Source organism: Typopeltis vanoorti, chromosome 15, assembly GCF_054136105.1.
Source record: "Typopeltis vanoorti isolate ZY-2024b chromosome 15, IOZ_Tvanoo_1.0, whole genome shotgun sequence".
In the NCBI taxonomy this organism is placed as follows: Eukaryota; Metazoa; Arthropoda; class Arachnida; order Uropygi; family Thelyphonidae; genus Typopeltis; species Typopeltis vanoorti.
Window position 1 is genome coordinate 43,139,222 of NC_143563.1, and position 20,873 is coordinate 43,160,094.

Genomic DNA, 20,873 nt, shown 5'->3' on the forward strand with positions numbered 1-20,873 from the left:
TATTATGTCTTCTGACATGTACTCGATGTTTGCAGTAGCAACAATGTTGTACCATGAGTTCAAGTTTCTATTCTATACTTTGACAGCCTGCTCTGCAGTTCTTGTGATTACTTCTTCTCTGAGTTGTATGAGCTTAAGTTTAGGAGGTAGTCTCATCTCTGATCCATTGATTTTGGGAGAGAACATGTTGAGATTCTTTTAATGCAGCTCTATCAGCTGAATGGTGCATTAAAGCCTTTGTTTCTCTGCAGCAATTGTATCAGTGTCCTTTCATCGAGTACCCATCCAGAAGTACATCAAAATTATTCTTAATATGAAGTCCTAGAAGCAGCAAGATGGGTACTTGATGAAAGGACACTGAAGTGAAAAGGGAAAGTTTCTTTAATCTTGATGGACACGATCTAGTCAGTAACCATCGTGCCGAGGGATTGCCAAGACCTCCATGGTTTATATGGGTGTGCAAAAGGTTAGATAATCCTGCTCTAGAACAAAAATGGAACTTTTCAAGCCACATTAGGCCTCAGGGCGATGGTCTTACACTGGAACAGCAAATGTTCACCTAAGACTTTCACAGACATCCATATCTTCTGTGTCTGTGAGATTCAAACCCACTGTCTGTGGCTTGGAAAGAGCAGATTCATTACCCACTCAGCCAAACCAGACAGTCTAATCGGAACTGGAATAACCTTAGCAAGTATCCCCTCAGAAAGTATTATTCCCAAACTGAGTGATTCATTGATGATAGAAGTGGAGTGGGATTAACTCCCAAAGGATATATTATTATTACTATTCATCATGAGGTTCATTCAACTGACAACAGATCTCTCATGTTGAGTCTTAAAATTTTTAACATTCCCTGCATTAAGAACATTTTCGAACAATGCATTCCATTCACTGACAATTTTCCATATAAAAAATCTCCTCATACCCCTCTTCACTGCACTCTTATACAACTTAAAAGGATGGCCTCTGTTTCTTCTCCTCTCGTCTTCTACTTTTTTTATAATCCTCTCTGGATTAATTTGATAAAATCTCCTCATTATCTTAAACATCTCTATCATATCACCTCTTTTCCTCCTATTCACTAAACTCTGCAATCCACATTTCTTCAACCTCTCCATAGCCAGCATTCCAGGGTCCTGATATTGTCTTAGTTACTCCTCTCTGGACCCACTCCAATGTTTTCGCATTACATCGAAAACCAGGTGACTGAATCTGAGCACAGTAGTCCAAGTGTGGTCTGACTAGTGCTTCATACAGTGGCACAATCACCTCCTTATTCCTACATGCTACAGTACTTCGTATCATAGCACCATCATCTCAACTAATCCCACTGCTGTGTTAGCTGTGTTAGTAATTGCAACATTGTTTAAACTTCTAACTCTTTCACCTCTATCCTTTAGTGTAGTTCTTCTTTGGCATACAAAAGAACTAAGAACTAATTGTTCTGTTTGGAATTGAAAGTGATTACATAATAACTCAGATGTTTCTAGCACATCTGACCCTTTCCTACCATCCTTATTCACTAAGGTTATTCTTCCATGGCCATTCTTTCCTTACTTGCTAGAATTTTCTAATTTATTTCTCTTCAGCCAACTTCTTTTCAAAGTCTGATTTTTGTCTTCCTCACTTGCTTTCTTTCACATTCATTTTTTTTTTATAATTTAGTCTACATAAATTATACATAACACTAGTGATAGTGTACAACTCATCTTGCTCTGATGTAACATCACACCATTATCCTATATGTGTGAAAATTCTAGTTACTGATTTGCAACTTTACTATAAGTTATATATTGCTTTGTATAAGGTTCTACTCAAACATATAGTTTTGTTACTTTGAAGAGGTTTTCTTTTATGTACATGTACTCAGGACAGCCTCTCCCTGTCAGGTCAACCCTACCTTCCCATGGTGTGGCTTGTTTCCTACAAAAGGGTCTCTGGTGTTCAGGGTGTTCTGGTGAACTTCCACTGCACATACCTTCTTAGTTGGAGGAAATGCTAACTAGACTCACTAGGTGACCTTCATCATCTGGCTTATTGACGGTCTGAAGTGGCAAATGTCATGTTTGGTCCCCAGAACAGGGGTTTTGGTTTCTGTTCTTCCCTTCTCTTCTCCATGCATTCTGAGTGACTTTCAAGGGCATGTAAAATACTCAGAGTACCAAACCACCTTTACAAGGGTACAATCATTTTTTTTTTTTTTAACACATAATAACTTTCCTAAGAACATTCTATGCTGAAACATTACCTACTGATTTGCTATCCAGAGACATACATGATTTTTTCCTTTTATGAGCTGCTGCTTCTGTCCACTTAGTTCTGATTTTTCTAGTTTTGGGGAAAAGGCTTCTTTCTTTTTCCACATGTTCTCTCCATGTGAATTTATCTGCACCTTAATGTTGAAACACAATATAGTACTGACTGGTCTGTGTGCTAAGCTGAAATCTGGAATGAAATCCAGAAATTTATTTATATAAAAAAATAAGCATCAACTGTTTGTAATCACTGCAGTCACTGGAGAACAGTTTAATAGCAAAATTGTTATTATATATCATGTGATTATAAAATAATGTCAAGTGTTCAGAGCCCTCTAGTGAGTAATGTATTGGATGAAACACACCAATATTTGGTAGACATACACAGTGGAACATGGGGATTCAACGGGGGAAAAAAAAAAGTACCAAAAGTCGCCAACAAGGGAAATTTTGGTGCTGCCAAATTAATTTTAGTAGATGTGTCTAATGAATGACTAAATGGCAAATGAGAGACAGCACACATCAATTTCATGACATTTATTGTTAATTACAAATGAGGTTCAATATGACCACCATTCTGATGTTCCAGGAACTGCATATGGTGCATGACATTTTCCACAGTGGCTCGCAACATATCGGAATTGATTTGTCTCACGTGTAACGTTATTCGATTTTTCAAAGTTGGAATATCGGGTACATGTCCTTGATACACAATGCTTTTAAGAAATCCCCACAGCCAAAAGTCACGAGGATTGAGATCAGGCGGTCTCGGTAGCCCATGGCGTGGGAAATGCACGACTAATGATTCTTCTGTCAGAGAAATGTCACAAAACATGCTGTACCTGAAGTCCGATGTGGGGTGGTGCACCATCCTGCATGAATATGGTCGAATCGAGACATCCTCTTTGCTGCAGTTGTGGAACCACAAAGTTCTGTAGCATATTGGCATACCTGTTAGCATTGACGGAACATGTCATTGGTCCCTTTTTAGCGATTTTCCTCATAAAAGTATGGACTGATGATAAAAGATGCTGTAAATATGCACCACACTGTGACTTTGGGCGGGTGGATAGGCATCTGCAGACACATGTGCTGATTAGTTGCAGCCCAAATGCGACAGTTGCGTGCGCTAATATCGGCATTCAAATAAAAGTGCGCTTCGTCACTCCATAAAATCTGCCACGGCCATGCATCATCCACTTCCATGTGCGCTAAGAATCTCAAATAATTCGATATATAAGTTGATTCGTGTGGTCGCATCACCAGGGCACAATTCTTGAACATGACTGATTTTATAGGGGTAAAACTTCAACATCTGATGTAGGATTTTCCACACCGTTGTGTATGCGAGTTCCATTTGCCGGGATATTACTCGTGCACTGCTGGTACACTGCACATTCGTCATCTCCTGTTCCACAATAGCAGTTGCAACTTGTTCAACTTGTTGGTGATTGATTGGTTTGCGTCCACTGCTAGAGTTCCAGTAGTTTCAAGTCGCCGAATCAGTTTTCGTAAGTTTGTTATGCTAATCGGTCCTTTTCATAAATTTTTCATACGCTGAAAATCATGAAGACAAGCACTGGCATTATTGTTCCGCTGATAATAGAGTCTGACTAACAAAGCACGCTCACGTTAGGTAAGAGGCATCGAAAAGCAATTCGTCTATGAATGATAAGAAATCTCACAGGCTTTCCTTTTATTGCATGATTGCTCACAAGAAACATGATAATGCAAATTAATGCATTTTACTTGGTAAACAGCGCCAAAATTTCCCCTGTTGGCAGCTTTTGGTACTTCTTTTTTTTTTTCGTTAAATCGAATCCCCATGTTTCACTGTGTACGTCTACTGAATATTGGTGTGTGAACACTTGCCGGTATATATATTTCACCCATATGTCTTATGTAAATATGTATATAATAGTTATGGCTGCAAATTTTATGTTTTGACTGTTGTGTTAATTATTAATAATATAGGTTGTACTAATTATTTCACACACTTTATATAACATTTTCCCTGATTTTGGCATTACTACACTGAAGTGTGTTCATATTTGAATGCACTCCTGTTGTATTAATTTGGTATTTGACAAAAGATATTACTGACTTTTGTCACTGTTTGGTGCAAGACCAGTGTAAGAAATCTAATGCGGTCTTCATGTTATACTTTTCTTTCTTTCGACTGACCAGAATCTGGCTACAATAAGATAAATGGCATGAACAGGGAATTTTTGAAATACAGGTTGAGAAAGTGATTGCCATTTAGTGAAGGCAGTTTGCTGAATCAAATCAGCAAACACCTTTTACTTGTCCTTTACCAATACTGACTTTTACTCAGCAATTATGGAATTGGTACTCATCATTACAGTGGGGGGCTATATTTTTATGCAGATCCTATCCATGAAAGGTTGTAAACCTTCAGTACATATTTTTTTTATGCCGTTGTGACCCTCAAAAGGTTATTTGTAATACTAAAGTACGTTTGTACCATGGGTGGGCTAAGGATTTTTTTTTTTTTTTTCTTTCATTTTTATCAATTTTATGTTTTGTTTTTTTTTTTAATTTATTTTGTATATAGTTCAGAAACCCTGCTCTAGAGACCAAACACGAAACTTTTTCAGCTACTTCAGACTCCCAATAAGCAGGGCAGTGATCTCACATTGGGCAATGAAATTCATCTCCAACCTAAAGACAATCACAAACATCCATGACTGCAGTGGGATACAAACCTACAATCTGTTAATTGGAGAGCAGATTATGCCAACCAAGCTGGCCAAACATATGCCAGTTTGCTAAAGATGAGCTAAATATTAGATAATCTGGAAAATCCTACTCGTGAGATCAAACATTGAACTTTTAAAATGCACATCAAGCCTCAGTTAAACAGTAGTAGTCTCACACTGGGTGACAAAATTCATTTTCTACCTAAAGGCATTCACAGACATACATGCTACAGTGTGATTCAAATTTAAGTCTCTTGGTGAGAAAGTGGAGATGCATATCTGCTTGGTTGAACTAGGCTTGCATATCTGAACTTATCAGTAATTTTTTTTGTATGATGCTAGAATACGGTGTTCTTGTTTTGGAGATTTCTAGTTGAAGTAAATCTCTGAAGAACTGATGTTATGGACTACATTTAAAGTGTTGATAACACTACTTTTGAGAAGCTAATGTGCAGATCAAAAATATACACACTGATCTGTGAACATTAATTTTCCATATACAGAACTAAAAGCAAGCAACCAGTTTCATGTTTGTTGTTGTCAAGAAAGGGTAATTTTTTTTAAGTTTCCCAGTAAGAGTCAATTTTCCCTTTATGGCAACTGCCTTTCTAATCCCTCCTCTTCCTATTGGTTTTCTCCTTCACTGGAACTATAGGCAAAAGTAAGTTGTGCTAGATAATTTTCCATTTCTAAATTGTTTATGCCACTGGTTGCCTTTCTTTCAAGAAATTTATCTTCTGTCTAATACTGAAAGATTATGCATATGCCTCATTTCTTTGATCTCTATTGTCTCGAATAAATCATCTCATATTTATTCTGCTTTTTATTTCTCTTTATGTCAACTGACATTTCTTTCTAATTTCCTTACTGAAATTTGCCCACTTTACTCTTTTTGGAGCTGTCTCCCATTTAAGAAGTGTGTTTTCATGTTTTGTATCACATGCCAACCTGTTAGTGGAGTATTTAGCATACTTGATCTCCAACCAGGTTGTAGATTAAAATTCTGCTGCTGGTATGGATATTTTGAAGTATCTTTTTGTGAGCGATGAATTTTATTGCCTAGTGTAAGACCACCCTACATAACTGGAGTTTTGAAATGGCATGGAAAACATCCACATTTGGTTTTTAGAGCAGGATTTCCATATGATATAAATAATGAATAAATAAAAAAAAATCTTAGCCTGTTTTCACAGTATTAATGCTATAGGTGTGCAACCTTTCATGGATGAGAGTCACATAAAAATAATAATAAATAATGTAGATACTCTCACCTTTCCCTGATTGCTGTTGTTCAAATAAAGAATTCGTCTATTTTAATCTTCATTTCATCAACACTCAGTTATGTCAGCTTGGTATTTCTGTAATTCATTTGCTAGTTCCATTTCTTTTCTAATTGATACCTATTATGTTGATGATAATAGTTCTTTTTCAGAAGGGATCTTAAATGACCAAGTGATGTCACATCTAGCATGATCATCATGATCAAATTTCTGATATCAACAGTTCTCCAAATAATGGTGGAAATATCTGAGATTTGCTCTGTTGACACAGGAATGCATCAATAGAGCTAATCTCAGATAGTATGGTCACTTAAACAGAATGAGAAAGAAAAGTTGGCAAAACAGACCTCTGGCAGGAAAAACACCCAGGAATATCAAAATCTAGGTGGATTGTTGCAATTAGAACTAGTTAGTAAGACTGAAATGTAAAATTTGTCCAAATTCCGATATTGTCAGACCTTACGTATCAGTTTTTGTAACTCCTCCTAACTGCAACAATCCACCAAGATCTTGATGGATTGTTGCAGTTAAAAGTGATGTTGCCAACTTTTCTCTCCCATTCTGTTTAAGTGACCATATTATCTGAGATTAGCTCTGTTGACAGATACTTCTAAGGCTAACAATGGCAAGTTCCTTCTTAATATCTTCATTTTTAATATGATGCTGCCATCTGTTCAATCTCGTAATTTTTTTCAGAAATCTCATATCTGTGGTCTCCAGTCATTCATCATTTGCTTTGTTTCTAGCCTAACTCTCAGAACCAGAAGTTAAATTGTTTGAACACTGTTAACACTGTCTTGTATACAGCTAGTTTAATGTTTTGACTGATTTCTCTCTTATTTCATAAAAATTCATTTAGATGACTATTCCCCATAACAGCTCTACATATGTAGTTGTCTATTTCCATATTAATTTGCCAGTCTTTACTAAAAATTGTGCCTGAATAGTTGAAATGCTTTATTTGTTCTATAGGTTCACCATTCAGGATAAACAGATACAGCAATAAAAAGATAAAGACTGCAACAATAGCCAAAGACATTTCAGTCTTCCTGGCTATTTTCAGAATCTTCATCTCTTTATTGCTGATTTTGATACCAAATTTGTTATAGCATTTATTCAATTTAGTGTAGGAATCCCCAGACTTGGCATCAGCATAAGGTAAATAGCTGAGATTAACATCTCCAATTTTTGATATCATGGCTATTGCCACTTGCTTTTTTTCATAATGGTATCTATTATTATGATTATTATTATATGTGCACCTCCATGGAGTCCGAAGACTCATTGCGGGACACCCAATTAAGATAATTCATTAAGGTTAATCTTCCGTGGTCATTCTTCCTCTTACTTGCCATATAACAAAAGAATCCTTTTGGATTTCCTTTGACCTGCTTGGCTAGATTTGTCTCATAATCTGATTTTTCCTTCTTTGCCATGCTGGTCGCTCACAACTCACAATTAAGGTTAATCTTCCGTAGTCATTCTTCCTCTTACTTGCCACATAACAAAAGAACCCTTTGGGATTTCTTTGGCCGGCTTGGCTAGATTCATCTCATAATCTGATTTTGCCTTCCTTGCCATCTGGTCACCTTCCTTTCCTGGTCACTCACAACTGACTCTGGCAACCCATCCCACTTTTTCACAACTCTCCAAGCAAAAAATCTAGTCCTTGCACCCTTAGTAACAACACCTTTATTCAACTTCCAAGGATGACCCCCTTGTTCTGCTCACTCTAGTCAAGTGTGCTCAAACATTTCCCCTGCAGCTATCCTATAAAACCCTTTAAGCAACTTAAATGTTTCTATCATATCCCCTCTTTTTCTCCTATCAACCAACTTCTGCAATCCACACACCCTCAATCTATCCTCATAGGGAACATTCCACAGCCACCCACCACCTTGGTCACTTGCTTCTGAATCCTCTCCACCCTTCCTTCCTCATCCCCAAGAAACCCAGGGACCAGACTTGAGCACAGTAATCCAGATGTGGGCATATCAAGGCCTTATAAATAGGAATCACAACTTCCTTATCTCTACTTGTTAATGTGTTCTTCAATACCCAATTTAACATTGTCTGTCTACCACCTAAATCTCTGGTTTCATCTGTTTACTGAAGTACGGTGTCATCCCTTTGATGACACCGTACTTCAGTAAACAGATGAAACCAGAGTAATCTATTTATCCCAAAATGTATAACTTTACATTTCTCCACATTAAACTGACATCCATTATCTTTTTCCCATACTGACAGCATATTTAAATCATCCTGCAAGCTCTCCACATCATCTTGATGAACTATTACTCTACCTAATTTTGCATCATCAGCAAACAACTGAATATTTTCTTTCAGGTTATTTCCTATATCATTTATGTACAAATTAAATAGCAGTGGTCCCAGCACTGAACCTTGCAACACACTACTTGTCGCCTGTTTATGACTCGATTCTGCCCCTCCATATTTTTGATATCTGTTCAGCAGCTACCCTCTTATCCACTTAACCAGTGTCATATCCAAACCCATGTTTTCTAATTTGCATAACAGAGTTCCATGTGGTATTCTGTCAAATGCCTTTGCAAAATCATCGTGTAGCCATTTCTTTTACCCAACTCAGCTGCTACTGTATTATGAAACATTAGTAAATTACTAAGGCATGACCGACCTTTCACAAAGTCATGTTGACCCTCATACAATATCAAATTTTTTATTTACCCATCTTGAATTCTCTTTTTGACCAATTTTTTCGGTACTTTTATTACTACACGTGAGATGACCTGATTAGTCTATAATTTGCTACTGCAGTCTTAGAACCGCCCGTATGTGTGTGAATTATTTTGCCCTCTTTTCACTCTCTTGTAACTCTACCCAGACCTGAGACTTAAATTAAAGTGCCTAGTCAAAGGCATTGCAGTTCCCTTGCACATTCTTACATCCTAGCTGATATCCCATCTAATCCCATATCTGTATTAACATTGAGATTCTGCAATATTCTAAGAACCTCCAATTCATTCACCTCTGTTCCCACATTAGTATCTGTCACATAGATTAAAGCAATAACCTCACTAGAATGATATAGTGAAGTGGTCACTCAGTAACTCAGCTATTTTATCCGCTTCTGTCTCCTCGTGACCATCGTCATTTATTAAGATTAATCTTCTGTAGTCATTCTTCCTCTTACTTGCCATATAACAAAAAGAACCCTTTGGGATTTCCTTTGGCCTGCTTAGCTAGATTCATCTCATAATCTGATTTTGCCTTCCTTGTCATGCTAGTCACCTTTCTTCTTATATACCCCCCACAGCATTTTCTTCTGCAGCTTGTGCTTAATGATATTACTCATCCATCTAACTCTCACCTGATTAACCCTCCTTACCTTAGGTATACAATTTAATATTGCTTTTCTATATGATCCTTACCATCTCCCATGCACTACTAACAGCCTTACCTCTCAGTGTTTTATGCCATGGCACATATTTAAGTTACTTCCTAAGCTTGTCATAATCATCTGCCTTGTAGATCCATATATTTCCCCTTCTTGACAGAATATATCTCATGTTTTACAGTCTCCCAAATCAAGACTACCTGGTCATTTTTGCCAGTCAGAGACAAGGTGGTCACCTTGGTTATGGATAGCTCTTCTGATCCAATGACCAGGTCCAATTCTTTCACACACCCCTAGTCCCCTCCATCACATGCTGCCTCAAGTAATTATCTCTAGTAGGTGTATAAATTCCATTTTCTTCTTTCTGTGTGATCTTTCTTCCTTTCAGTCTATATCTCCATAATTGAATTCCCCCATAATAATCACTTGACCTGTACTCGTACTAACTTGCCAATGCATGTCTTCCAGATCATCTGTGGAACTTCCTGGCCTATAGCAACAACTAGCTGTATATTTTGTCTTACTGGCCTTGATCTCACACCAGACTGCTTCAGATGAACAGCCATCCTCCCACCTATCTCCTGTTTTTTTTGGCTGTAATTCATTCGCTATCATCAGTAGTACCCATCCTATCTTCTCTATCTTCCCTGAAAATACTATACCCTTCACATTCTATCCCTGTAACTACATTTGCTGTTAGCCAAGTCTCACTAATGACTATAACTTCGGGCGAGGTTGCGATAGCCAATGCCAAAAACTCCTCCCTCTTGTTCTTGATACTTCTGACATTAGTATATAGAAACTGCAGTAACCCTTTAGGTCCTCACCCACCCACCTTTATTTCCTGAATTGACCACCCTATTCAATATTTTTGCTCGAGAGAGACTAGATTCCAGTAGGTCATTCTCACACTCGCTCGCCTCATGTGTATGCCTTCACACAAACTCACCTGCTTCCACCTGAATTGCTTAAGTTTTTATGAGAACCACCAATTCATTCACCTATGTTCCCACATTAGTGTCTGTGACATATGTTAAAGCAGTAACCTCACTTGGATGATATACCCTTTCAAAGGGGTCACTCAGTAATTCAACTCTTTTATCTGCTTCTGTCATTTACATCATATAATTGTAGGAGCAGCTTTTCTCTTGATACCTACAAAACTACAAAAAAATCTGCAAAACTGAAATATAGATCCTTATTATATTCCATGATTTGTCATAGTGAAGATCTGATTCTGACAACTTCTATTCGGCCTGAATCCTGCTTATTCTTCTCCATGTTTCCCTTCAATAATTTTTCTTAGAATCTTCTGAAGCATGTTTGTATAAATATTATATACAACACTCATTTCCTTAGGTAAGCAATTTAATATTGCTTACTCTAGATACCCCCCCCCCCCCCTTAACTATCTCCCATAAAGCTTTATGCAGAAGTTGATGTGCCACTAACTTGATAGAATTTATTTTTTAGAAATGTATGTGAAATGTTAACAGCAGTTTCAGTCTTCTGTAGTAAATGAAATCAAAGAACATGAAGTCATCAGCCTCTATGTACAAGTAGCCTCATTGTGAAAATACTTGACAGATACTTCATGTGGAAACTTTGTTTGCTTATACTTGGATAAAGGTTTAAACAAGAATATAATTTCTTGGCAAGTATAATACTTTCTACCAAACTGAAAAAAACTTTAATGTATTGGAGACTGTTATTTTGAGACCTTCAGTGAGCTTCCATTGCTGCATCCATGTTAAGACTCTAGGATCCTTCCTTTCATACTCTGTGTATGTAGTGTGTCTGCATGCATGTGTGTAGTTGTTACCAAGATGCTAAGTCACCTTGGTGACTAAGGTGAAATATTAACATTATAATTTAGTTAGACATTATAGACATAAATGGTTGCATTGATTTAGTTTGTTCACCCAAAAATTGGAATAAGTGAGACATAGTTGGATGAGAATTACATTCTGGCAGAAATAGAGATGGACGGGTATGTATTTCATGAAGATAGAAAGGGTAAAAAGAGAGGTGGAGTGCTATTGATGACAGAAAAAGCATTATGTGCATACAGGGTAGAGATTCAAGTGGGAAATAGTGGTAGTGGTTTGAGGCAGTATGGTGTTGTGAATAGAATGAAATACTTCATTGGATTTTGCTATAACCTGGTGATGTGGAGGGGTAGAGACCAGGAAATGTATAAGCAAATTAGCCAAGCAAATGGGAAAGGGATGATTTTAATTACAGCAATATAGATTACGATGACGAGATAGCAAATGGGCAAAGAAAATTAGATTCTCAAGTTTTTGAGGTACAACTACCTCAGGCAGGGCACACAAGGATTGAGGGTTGTGAATTTGATCATCTCATCAGAGAATGTTATTATAATGAGGTGTCAAATCTTCATCTAGTTGGTTAGAGTGATCATGAAATGATTACCTGGGTGGTTGCCAGCCATGTGAGGACTTCTATGAGGAAAGGATATATATGTGGAACTTCAAGGCTGGTGATTATAAAAAGCTCAGCTTGGAGCTGTAGCGTAGAATGAGGAGTTGGGTGGAATGGAGATCAGTGTTGCTTGGTTGATATTCAAGTACTATTTAGTAGAAGCAGTATCTAAATGTATTACACAGGTCAGAAGATTAAATAAACTCGACATGAAATGGATGAATGAAGAGATTCCAATACATAAGCCTATACAGAGAAAAAAGGCATTATGGAGGCAGCATAAGAGGAGTGTTAATAATCAATTCCATAAAGAATACAAAGAACAAGCAAGGAGGATGACTCAGTTGGTAAGGGTAGCAAAAGTTCACTATGAGCAGCAGTTAATTAATGAAGCAGAAAAAAAAAATCTCAGGGAGTTTTTTCTATGTGTAGCCAGCAAAAATATGAATGATTATGGTAGGATTGCATTGATTGGAGAAAATGGTATAAGGATGACTGCTGCAGAGGATATAGTTGAGATATTTAATGAGCAGAACTAACAAATAATATACAGCTAAATACAATACTTTATGCAGATGATGAAGTACTAATTTCAAATTCAGAAGATAAACTCCAAATTGCAACTAACCATCTAAATGAAATAGCAAAAAAATTTTAAATGAAAATCTCTAAAACAAAAGCTATGGCAATGTATGGAAACACCATTCAAAAAGTTAAAATTATGCTTAACAATAAAATAATAGAACAAGTTACAGAATTCAAATACTTGGGAAATATAATCTTGCAATACAATACTGATTCACAATTGGAAGCAAGACTACAAATTTACAATAGAATGAATGGCATAATTAAAAGAAATTTTGGAAAACAAATGACTAAAGAAACTCAATTAAGATTACATAATATGACCTCTAAACCATCTCTCAAATTTGGAAGAAACTTGGATTCTAAAACAAAGAAACAAACAAAGACTGGAAGTAGCACAGATGAAGTTTCTAAAACCTCTCCAGGGACTCACTAGGTTAGATAAAAAGAAAAACACAGAAATAAGAGAACAATTAGATACAAAAAAAAACATACAAGAAATAGAAGAATATCAGCAAAATTGGTTACACCACATAGAAAGAATGAATAACAATAGGATTCCCAAATTAGCATATAAATATAAACCTACAGGAAGAAGAGACTGCAGACGTCCAAGATTAAGGTGGAAAGATCAACTTCATCTGCAGAGCAGGAACAGGACATAAAAAAAGCCTATGCCTGAATTGCTCAGACAACGACGATTTAATGAGCAGTTCATAAAGGTCTTTCATCCTTGTGATGAATGTGACATAATGGAGTGTTTGAAAGCAGTGGATGATGAGGAGGAGAGACTGACTGTGAGTGAGTGAGGAAGAGGTATATGGGGAATTAAGCATTGATATTATTATGGCTGTGGGACTTGATGATATATCACTGCATATTTTGAAGGAATGTGCCAAGGAATTGACATCTGCCTTGATATATTTGTTTAATATGAGTCTTACATTTGGTCAAGTTCCAAAGGAGTGGAAGGAAGGCAAGATTGTACCACTACATAAAGGGAGTGACAGAAGTCAAGCATCAGATTATTTGCCAATCTGTGTATCAGGTGCTGTGGTTAAAGTGTTGGAAAGAATGATGAGAATCAGTATCCAGAATTGGGTTTACAACAGTGGTATTATCTTTGATGGACAGCATGGATTTACCAAAGGGTGGTCATGTTTTAGTAATCTACTTACTCATTACAATAAGGTGACAGCAGTATTGGATGTGGGAGATGGATACACAATAGTATACTTAGACTTTCAAAGTCTTTTCATAAATTATTGCATAAGTTGATAGTCAAACTAGAGCAGATGGGGTGGGATATTAGACTTGTGCATTGGATTGGAGATTGGCTGTCTGATAGTTATCAACAAGTTGTGTATGGGGGAGTAATATTCGAGAAGTGGAAAATCACTGGTGTTGTGCTGCAGGAATCTGTTTTTAGTGCCATTGTTGTTTAACTTATATGTTAATGATATTGGAAAAGATTTGAATGAGGATATGCAGCTGTTTGCAGATAATGCAAAGTTGGACAAACTATGATGAGTAGAGCAGATGTGATTTTACAAGAAGACTTGAATAGACTGAGTGAGTGGGCACAGGAGTGGGGATATCAGTTCAATGTTGCAAAATGTAAGGTTTTAAAATTTGGAAAACAAAGATGGGATGTATAATTTATTTTTGGTAGGGATATATTGTTGGAGGAAATAAGAACTCTTGGGGTGATGGATAAGAATCTAAAATTTAGAGGACGTATTGGCAAAATTATGAGGACAACACAACAAATTCTGGCAATGATGCAGATGACACTGACCTCTAGAAGTAAGGAGATTCTGGTTTCATTGTATAAGCTCTGATAATGCTTGATTGTGCACAGTAATGCCATATATGGAATTACTGTGCACAAATTTAGTCACCTGGTTTTTTAAAGGATGAAGAGATGTTTGAGAGGGTCCCAAGGCAACTGACCCAAATAGTTTCTGATTTCTGGAGTGTTGAATATGAAGAAAGGTTGAGACGCTGCAATTTGCAGAGTCTAGTGGGATTGGAGGAAGAGGGGTGATATAATAGAGACATAAGTTAGTAAGGGGTTGTTATAGGATTAACAACATCGAAGAGGTTTTTCATAAAATGGTAGGAGATTGGGAGAGAACAAGAGGTCATCCTTGTAAGCTGTATAAGGAGAGTGTGAGCAAGGGACTGAGAAGAAGCAGGTTTTTTGCATGGAGCGTGAATGATTGGAATGCATAGCATGAAGAGAGTGTTGTCTGCAGAGAATTTGAATATGTTTAAGGCACGATATGATGAGTGCCTTTTGAATGACAAGGCACCTCCTAGATCTATGACTCCATGGAGTCTTAGGATGATAATAATATTTGCTGTCTTACTTTTCTCTTAATCATATGCAGACAGAGGCCAGAGGAATAATAGGCTGAAATGAGTGAAATTGAAAGAAAAGATTAATTTGCTTATCATAGATTTAAATCACTTCAGAAATGGATGCAATTCTAAACTGTATTATTCTACATTCTAATGTAGGAATGACAGACCAAAGCTTTTGGACAGGATGTATTTCCCATCAGCTTATTATTCTGACCTCTGGCAATGGTGTGAAGCTTCATCTCTAAACATTTCCTTATTTGATTATTTTATGATTAAAAAGAAATTCGCTGGCTGATGTGTCAAGTTTAGATTAACTCAACATGAACTATAACATAAAGGGAGTGTTACGTCTGTATTTTCGTTTCCTTATTAGAGTACGTATTTAAGTATGATCCAAATTGATCCAGTCTTCTCTATATCCTTCTACCTTAATTTTATATCTTTCTCCTTAATATATAACCCCGTTTGACTCCTAGGGATATTTCCTCTTCAGAAACTGGTAAATTTATAATTTAACTGTGCCAGCCAGCTTCCTATAACAAGAATATAATTCACGTTCAGAGAAATATTCCTAGGTTTCAGGCATATACGTCAATCTAGAATTCACACGCGAGTATATAGATCTCGGTACCTTGCTGTCCTGTCCTAAGACCTAATCTCAATTATATAATTATCTAAACTCCTTCCCACTATATGGTTCTATTTTCACAAGTGGTAGTTTGACACCTCGAATTCAGGCAAGACTCAGGTTCAAGTAATAAAACGTGTTTATTAATGCTAAAAGACAGTTACATTAAATCTTGTATTAAGTTATCAAAACTTCTGAATTGCTAGCTAAGTGAATGTCTTATGCTAAGCTATACAAACTGTTCAATACTAATCTAACGTTCTTACATAAACTGACATGCAAAATCATATTAATTATCCATTAATACAAATGGATAATTAAACAATATCACACTCATGTCGAGTTCTTTCATTCACATTTACTTTAAATAGATATTTCACAACTCATTTCTCTCTTAGTTAAATTTTACTTAATTAACAAAGGATTTTCACTACTTCAATCATATACAAGTTTTAGATTTATCTTATACAATTAATTTATCTTATATAATTCTTTGTCTAATAGAATTGGCTGTATTAATTACTCTATCCTGTCAAAGTTCTCTAAAATATCCTCAGTCTTGCTTTATCAATACACAAATTCTACCATCAAACAATCTCAAGATATAAAACAAAAGGATCTTTACTTTACCAAGTCCCTCCGAAGGTCTATTAGCTGCCACGTGTTGCTCGGGTCATCCTTCCTCTTGGCTGGTTCTGGGTCAGGTCTCATGACTGAGTTGTTCCGTTCTCTGCTACTGGACACAAATCAGGAAATGGCTGGAACTACGAGCCTTCTCCACTCGCTCAGGTGGGTCATTCAGCATTTGGAACCATTCTCCATGAGCTGTTGATTCTCATGTGGGTCTCCTCGGAATACCTCTCAGTGCAAGGCATGAATACAGCCGGCTGTCCGTCGACATAGCATCCTCGGCTTGTCCTATCTCCGATCACTCGTTGAGAGCCCTCGATCTACAAAATCCCAGAAGAAACAGAAAAAAGCCTAAAGCTTGTCACATATTGCTTTAAATATTCTTTCTCAGTGCCCTCTTTTTCTGTATTGTTTTTTCGCACGATCCATAACTTACATCACCCTTAGGTTGATCCTTTCCTTTCCCTCCTTGCTATTAGGTGTTGTTTTCGAGGAAAGGCGCTTACGTCAGCCTTCTCCATAAGCTGCGGCCTTCAGCGTTACGACAGGCACTTGCGGCTTAGACGTGACCGTTGATCCTATTAGTCACATCTTACCTGCAACTTACAATTTTTTGATAGCTTAATAATACATAAATTAAGCCATTATTCCTTTACATGAATTGCTAATCTGACATAATTCTTGATTTTAGCTTTCCGTTTAACAATAAATAATTCCAATACATTACACATACTGATATACACTTTCACATACAACAACTTAGGTGTTTCTCACCTTCTGCTGGTAAGCAGGTATTATGCAAATTTCTTTGTTATTTTGTAAAGCTTATATGTTAGATCCTGAATGAATAACTTGTCAAGAAGTTCTCCATTTAATATGTAACAGGAGTGACATGGAACTGTTGAAAAGGAAATTTTTAATATTCGATCAAAGAATGCCCTTAAAATGCACAAGTATTCATTTTATGAGATTATGTAAGTTCAGGTAATATAACCTATTAATGTCATTTTGTAGTATTTTTTGTTATAGAATGTTACAGATTTTATTTGATCTACCTGCTCCAGTACATTGAGCTGCAATGGTAAGTTCTGTCGTTGTGATTAATATTGCATCATGCTTTTCTTGTCAAGTGATTGAGTAGTATATTGCAGATTCATGACTATGATGTTCATATTTGAAAAAACATGGCATCTAATATACAGAAAAAACAACTGCAAGTTGGTGATGTGCAGAAAAATCCACCATTAGACATTCACATTAGTAACTACTCATTGCCATGGATCTCTGTGCCTTGAAACAAGATCATTATATATACCACCTTGAGGGTACATATCAAAAAACTTGATTTTGATGGTGTGTATCTTTACTGACCTAAAAATTATAAGCAAGCACAAATAGATTAGGGAGTAGGTAACTGAAACCTAGATTTGTTTCCACTGTATCAAGAACATCACGCTAACATATCTTTTAACAAGTCAAACTGTGGCACAGTAGTCTGGTATAATGATATATATAATGATCTTATTTCAAAGCACAGCAATCCATGGCGGTGAATACAGTAGTTATTAATGCAAATGTTCACTGGTTCAACTTGAAGATATTACACTGTATAATGATGTACAGGATACTATGAGGGTACTGCATGGATTAACTTTACATTATTACCAATCTCCTGTCAACAAATTTCCTCAAAATTAGTTTATTACTTGTCAGCACTCCAGTATTGTTATTTATATTTCAGTCTTTTATGGTACTTCTGACTGAATCAGTCCACTTAGATCTTTATTTTGCTCTGAATCTTTTTCTGCCATGTTAGCATTATGCCTGTTTTGCTAACTTTTTTTTTCTCCCATTCTGTTTAAGTGACCAATACTATCTTTAGATTAGCTCTTCTTATATATTTTTGAATGCTAACCATGTCAAATTCCCTCCTAATATCTTCATTTTTAATATGATTCTGCCATTTATGCCACCTGTTCAATCTGGTAATTTTCTCAGAACACTGTTTATGTGGGAGATAAATTTAATCATCTGGTGATAGCCCACTGCCTAGCTTATTGGTGGCTCAAAAAACATGTTTTTAATTATCACACCAAACAATTTGGACTTAACCAATTTGCACATGCCTGTGAATCTCCAGGGTGACAACTTTTTTTTTCCTTTAAAAATCCAAGTCTTTTTATCCCACAAAAAAGGCATAAATATTAGCCTCATAGCCTCAGTTGCTTTGGCTATAATTACAACAAAACCAAGCAATCATCAAGAAAGAATTACACTCTGTTATCTTGTTTGCCACTTATGCTAGCTTTCTTTAGTTGGCTCGATGGCTTTTAGTTAGTTGAATGGATTGTATATGTGATTACCAACTAGTGGACTGGAAGTTCAAATTCCACTGTGACATTAGTGGTTTGTGAAAGTCTTTAGACAGTAGATACAATAGTTAAATTTCATTGGGTTGTTTGAGATCAGCACTCTGTTTATTGTGAAAGCCTTGGAAGTGGCTTGGAAAAAAGTTTCATAGTTGGTATCTAAAATAAGGTTGCCAGATTATCTAACCATTGACCCACCAACAACACTAACAGGTTTACAATCTTTTGTGGGTGGGATTCATTAAACAAAAACTATTCCTTTTGAAAGGTAGTATGATTTCCATGTCATCCTGTCACTGATACATGAGTCTCAGTTTGGGAGTCACACAAAAGATTAACTATCTGTAAAGATAGAAGTACATTAGGCTGAAAATTAATTTTAAGTCTGATGTATAATCATGATGTACTAGTGAAAATTAAAGACTTTTGATAATTTTTTTATTATAATGTCATGATTATATATATTATTATTATTATGGTTTAATTGGTCATATTTTATCTATGCCAAACTATTTCATGTTTATTTGAAGTCAGTATATAATAAATATGATAAGATACCATATTTCATTTTAGGTTACAGATCTCTTAACAAACCCACTTTTAACAAGGAGTCCACCTCACCCAAAGGTAATTAGCTTTTATTTCTCTCCCCCTCCCACATTTTTTTTAACTTAGCTAATTTAGCAATTGTTCATTTTTAGCTTATTTTGATTCTTGGGTTTTTAATTTATAGTATATTTACGGTGTCGGAAAAATTATCAGACAGTCCTTGGCACTTGTCTGAGTATATATATATATATATAATTAAAAAATTTTTTTTTTACTTTCACTTATTAGTTGTAATTGATAGTTAGTATTAAATTAATTAATTATATATCATGGTAGATATAAAATTTTTCACCATCTAGGAATATCAAAATGCTTATTGATGTTCCTAGTTGTGAGTGTCATGATCATCATCGTGATAATGATAGTAGAAGATGAGAGGAGAACTAGAGGCCATCCCTGGAAGTTGTGTAAAAGTGCAGTGAAGAAAGGTGTGAGAGTAGATTTTTCTACATAACTGTGAGTGAATGGAACATACATAGAACATGTGAATGCAGGGCGTGTAAAGGATTTTAAGGTTCAGTATGATAAATATGTTGTCAGTTGAATGAACCTCCCATAACGAGTCTGCTAACTTCTTGGGGGGGGGGGGGTTGATGATGATGATCATAATAATAAAATTATCATGATCATCATCTGAAATATATAACCTTAAAGCATGGTTGGTTCTAAAATAAAATCTGAGGAGTAGAGACCAATTTTTGTTGCTATTTATTATAAAGTTTCAAAAATTTAACTTGATTTTTTGAAAGCATGTTTTGTACTTTGAGCAAAAAAAATGTGTAAGAATAAATATGAAATTTTATTTTCTGTATGGCAAAAATGCTTTGTAGATAAATTTATCTACAAAGCATTTATTTCCATAATTTTATTATTATTATTATTGTTAATAGACTGCTGACTTTTACCAAGAAATCAATGACATCATCAAATATAATTCTATCAAAATCACATAAATTATCCTTCATAAAAAGTTGTCCAAGGAAATGACAATATAATTATAATTTTATTTGAAGTTTCCCTGTACACTACTTAATTAAAAAAAAACGATAGTTATAATTCTGTAATAATAATATTATTATTCTTAAGAGAGACTTCCAGTGAGTCAGGAACTCATCGAGGGAGGCCACATACCAGCTATCATACTTGTTCTTGAATTCATTCACGTTGCTTGTACACACACAACATCCAATGGCAATCCATTTCAATCACACACCACTCTATGAGAGAAAAATCTAGTCCTCAACCCCTTCTTAGTGGCATTCATTCTTAGCTTCCAAGGATGCTCTCTTATCCTTTCCCCACCCTCCATAAAATGAAAAATTCCATCAACTGAAATTCTGTATAACCCTTTCAGAAGTTTATAATTCTCAATCATATCATCCCTCTTTCTCCTGTTTGTTAGTATCTGCAGTCTACAAATTCTCAATCTGTCTTCATAATCTGTATTCCACAATTCTGATTTCATTATTAACACTCTCCTTTGTGCTCTCCCCCACTGTATCAGAATCACAACGGAAACCAGGAGACCAGACCTGCACATGATAGTTCAAATGAGGTCTTATCAAGGCCTTGTAAAGAAGCAAAATGACACTCTTATCTTTAC

At 35.9% G+C, this 20,873-nt stretch overlaps 1 protein-coding gene across 4 annotated transcripts in view; it reads left to right on the forward strand.

The window, feature by feature from the left end:
* Window positions 1-20,873, forward strand: part of LOC150098707 (uncharacterized) — a 202,021-nt gene that overhangs the window by 88,641 nt on the left and 92,507 nt on the right. For all 4 annotated transcript variants that reach the window (XM_090404840.1, XM_090404843.1, XM_090404842.1 and 1 more), the window contains exon 6: window positions 19,235-19,288. In XM_090404840.1, coding sequence (XP_090260966.1) covers window positions 19,235-19,288 — 54 coding nt within the window. The remainder of the gene's footprint in view (window positions 1-19,234; window positions 19,289-20,873) is intronic.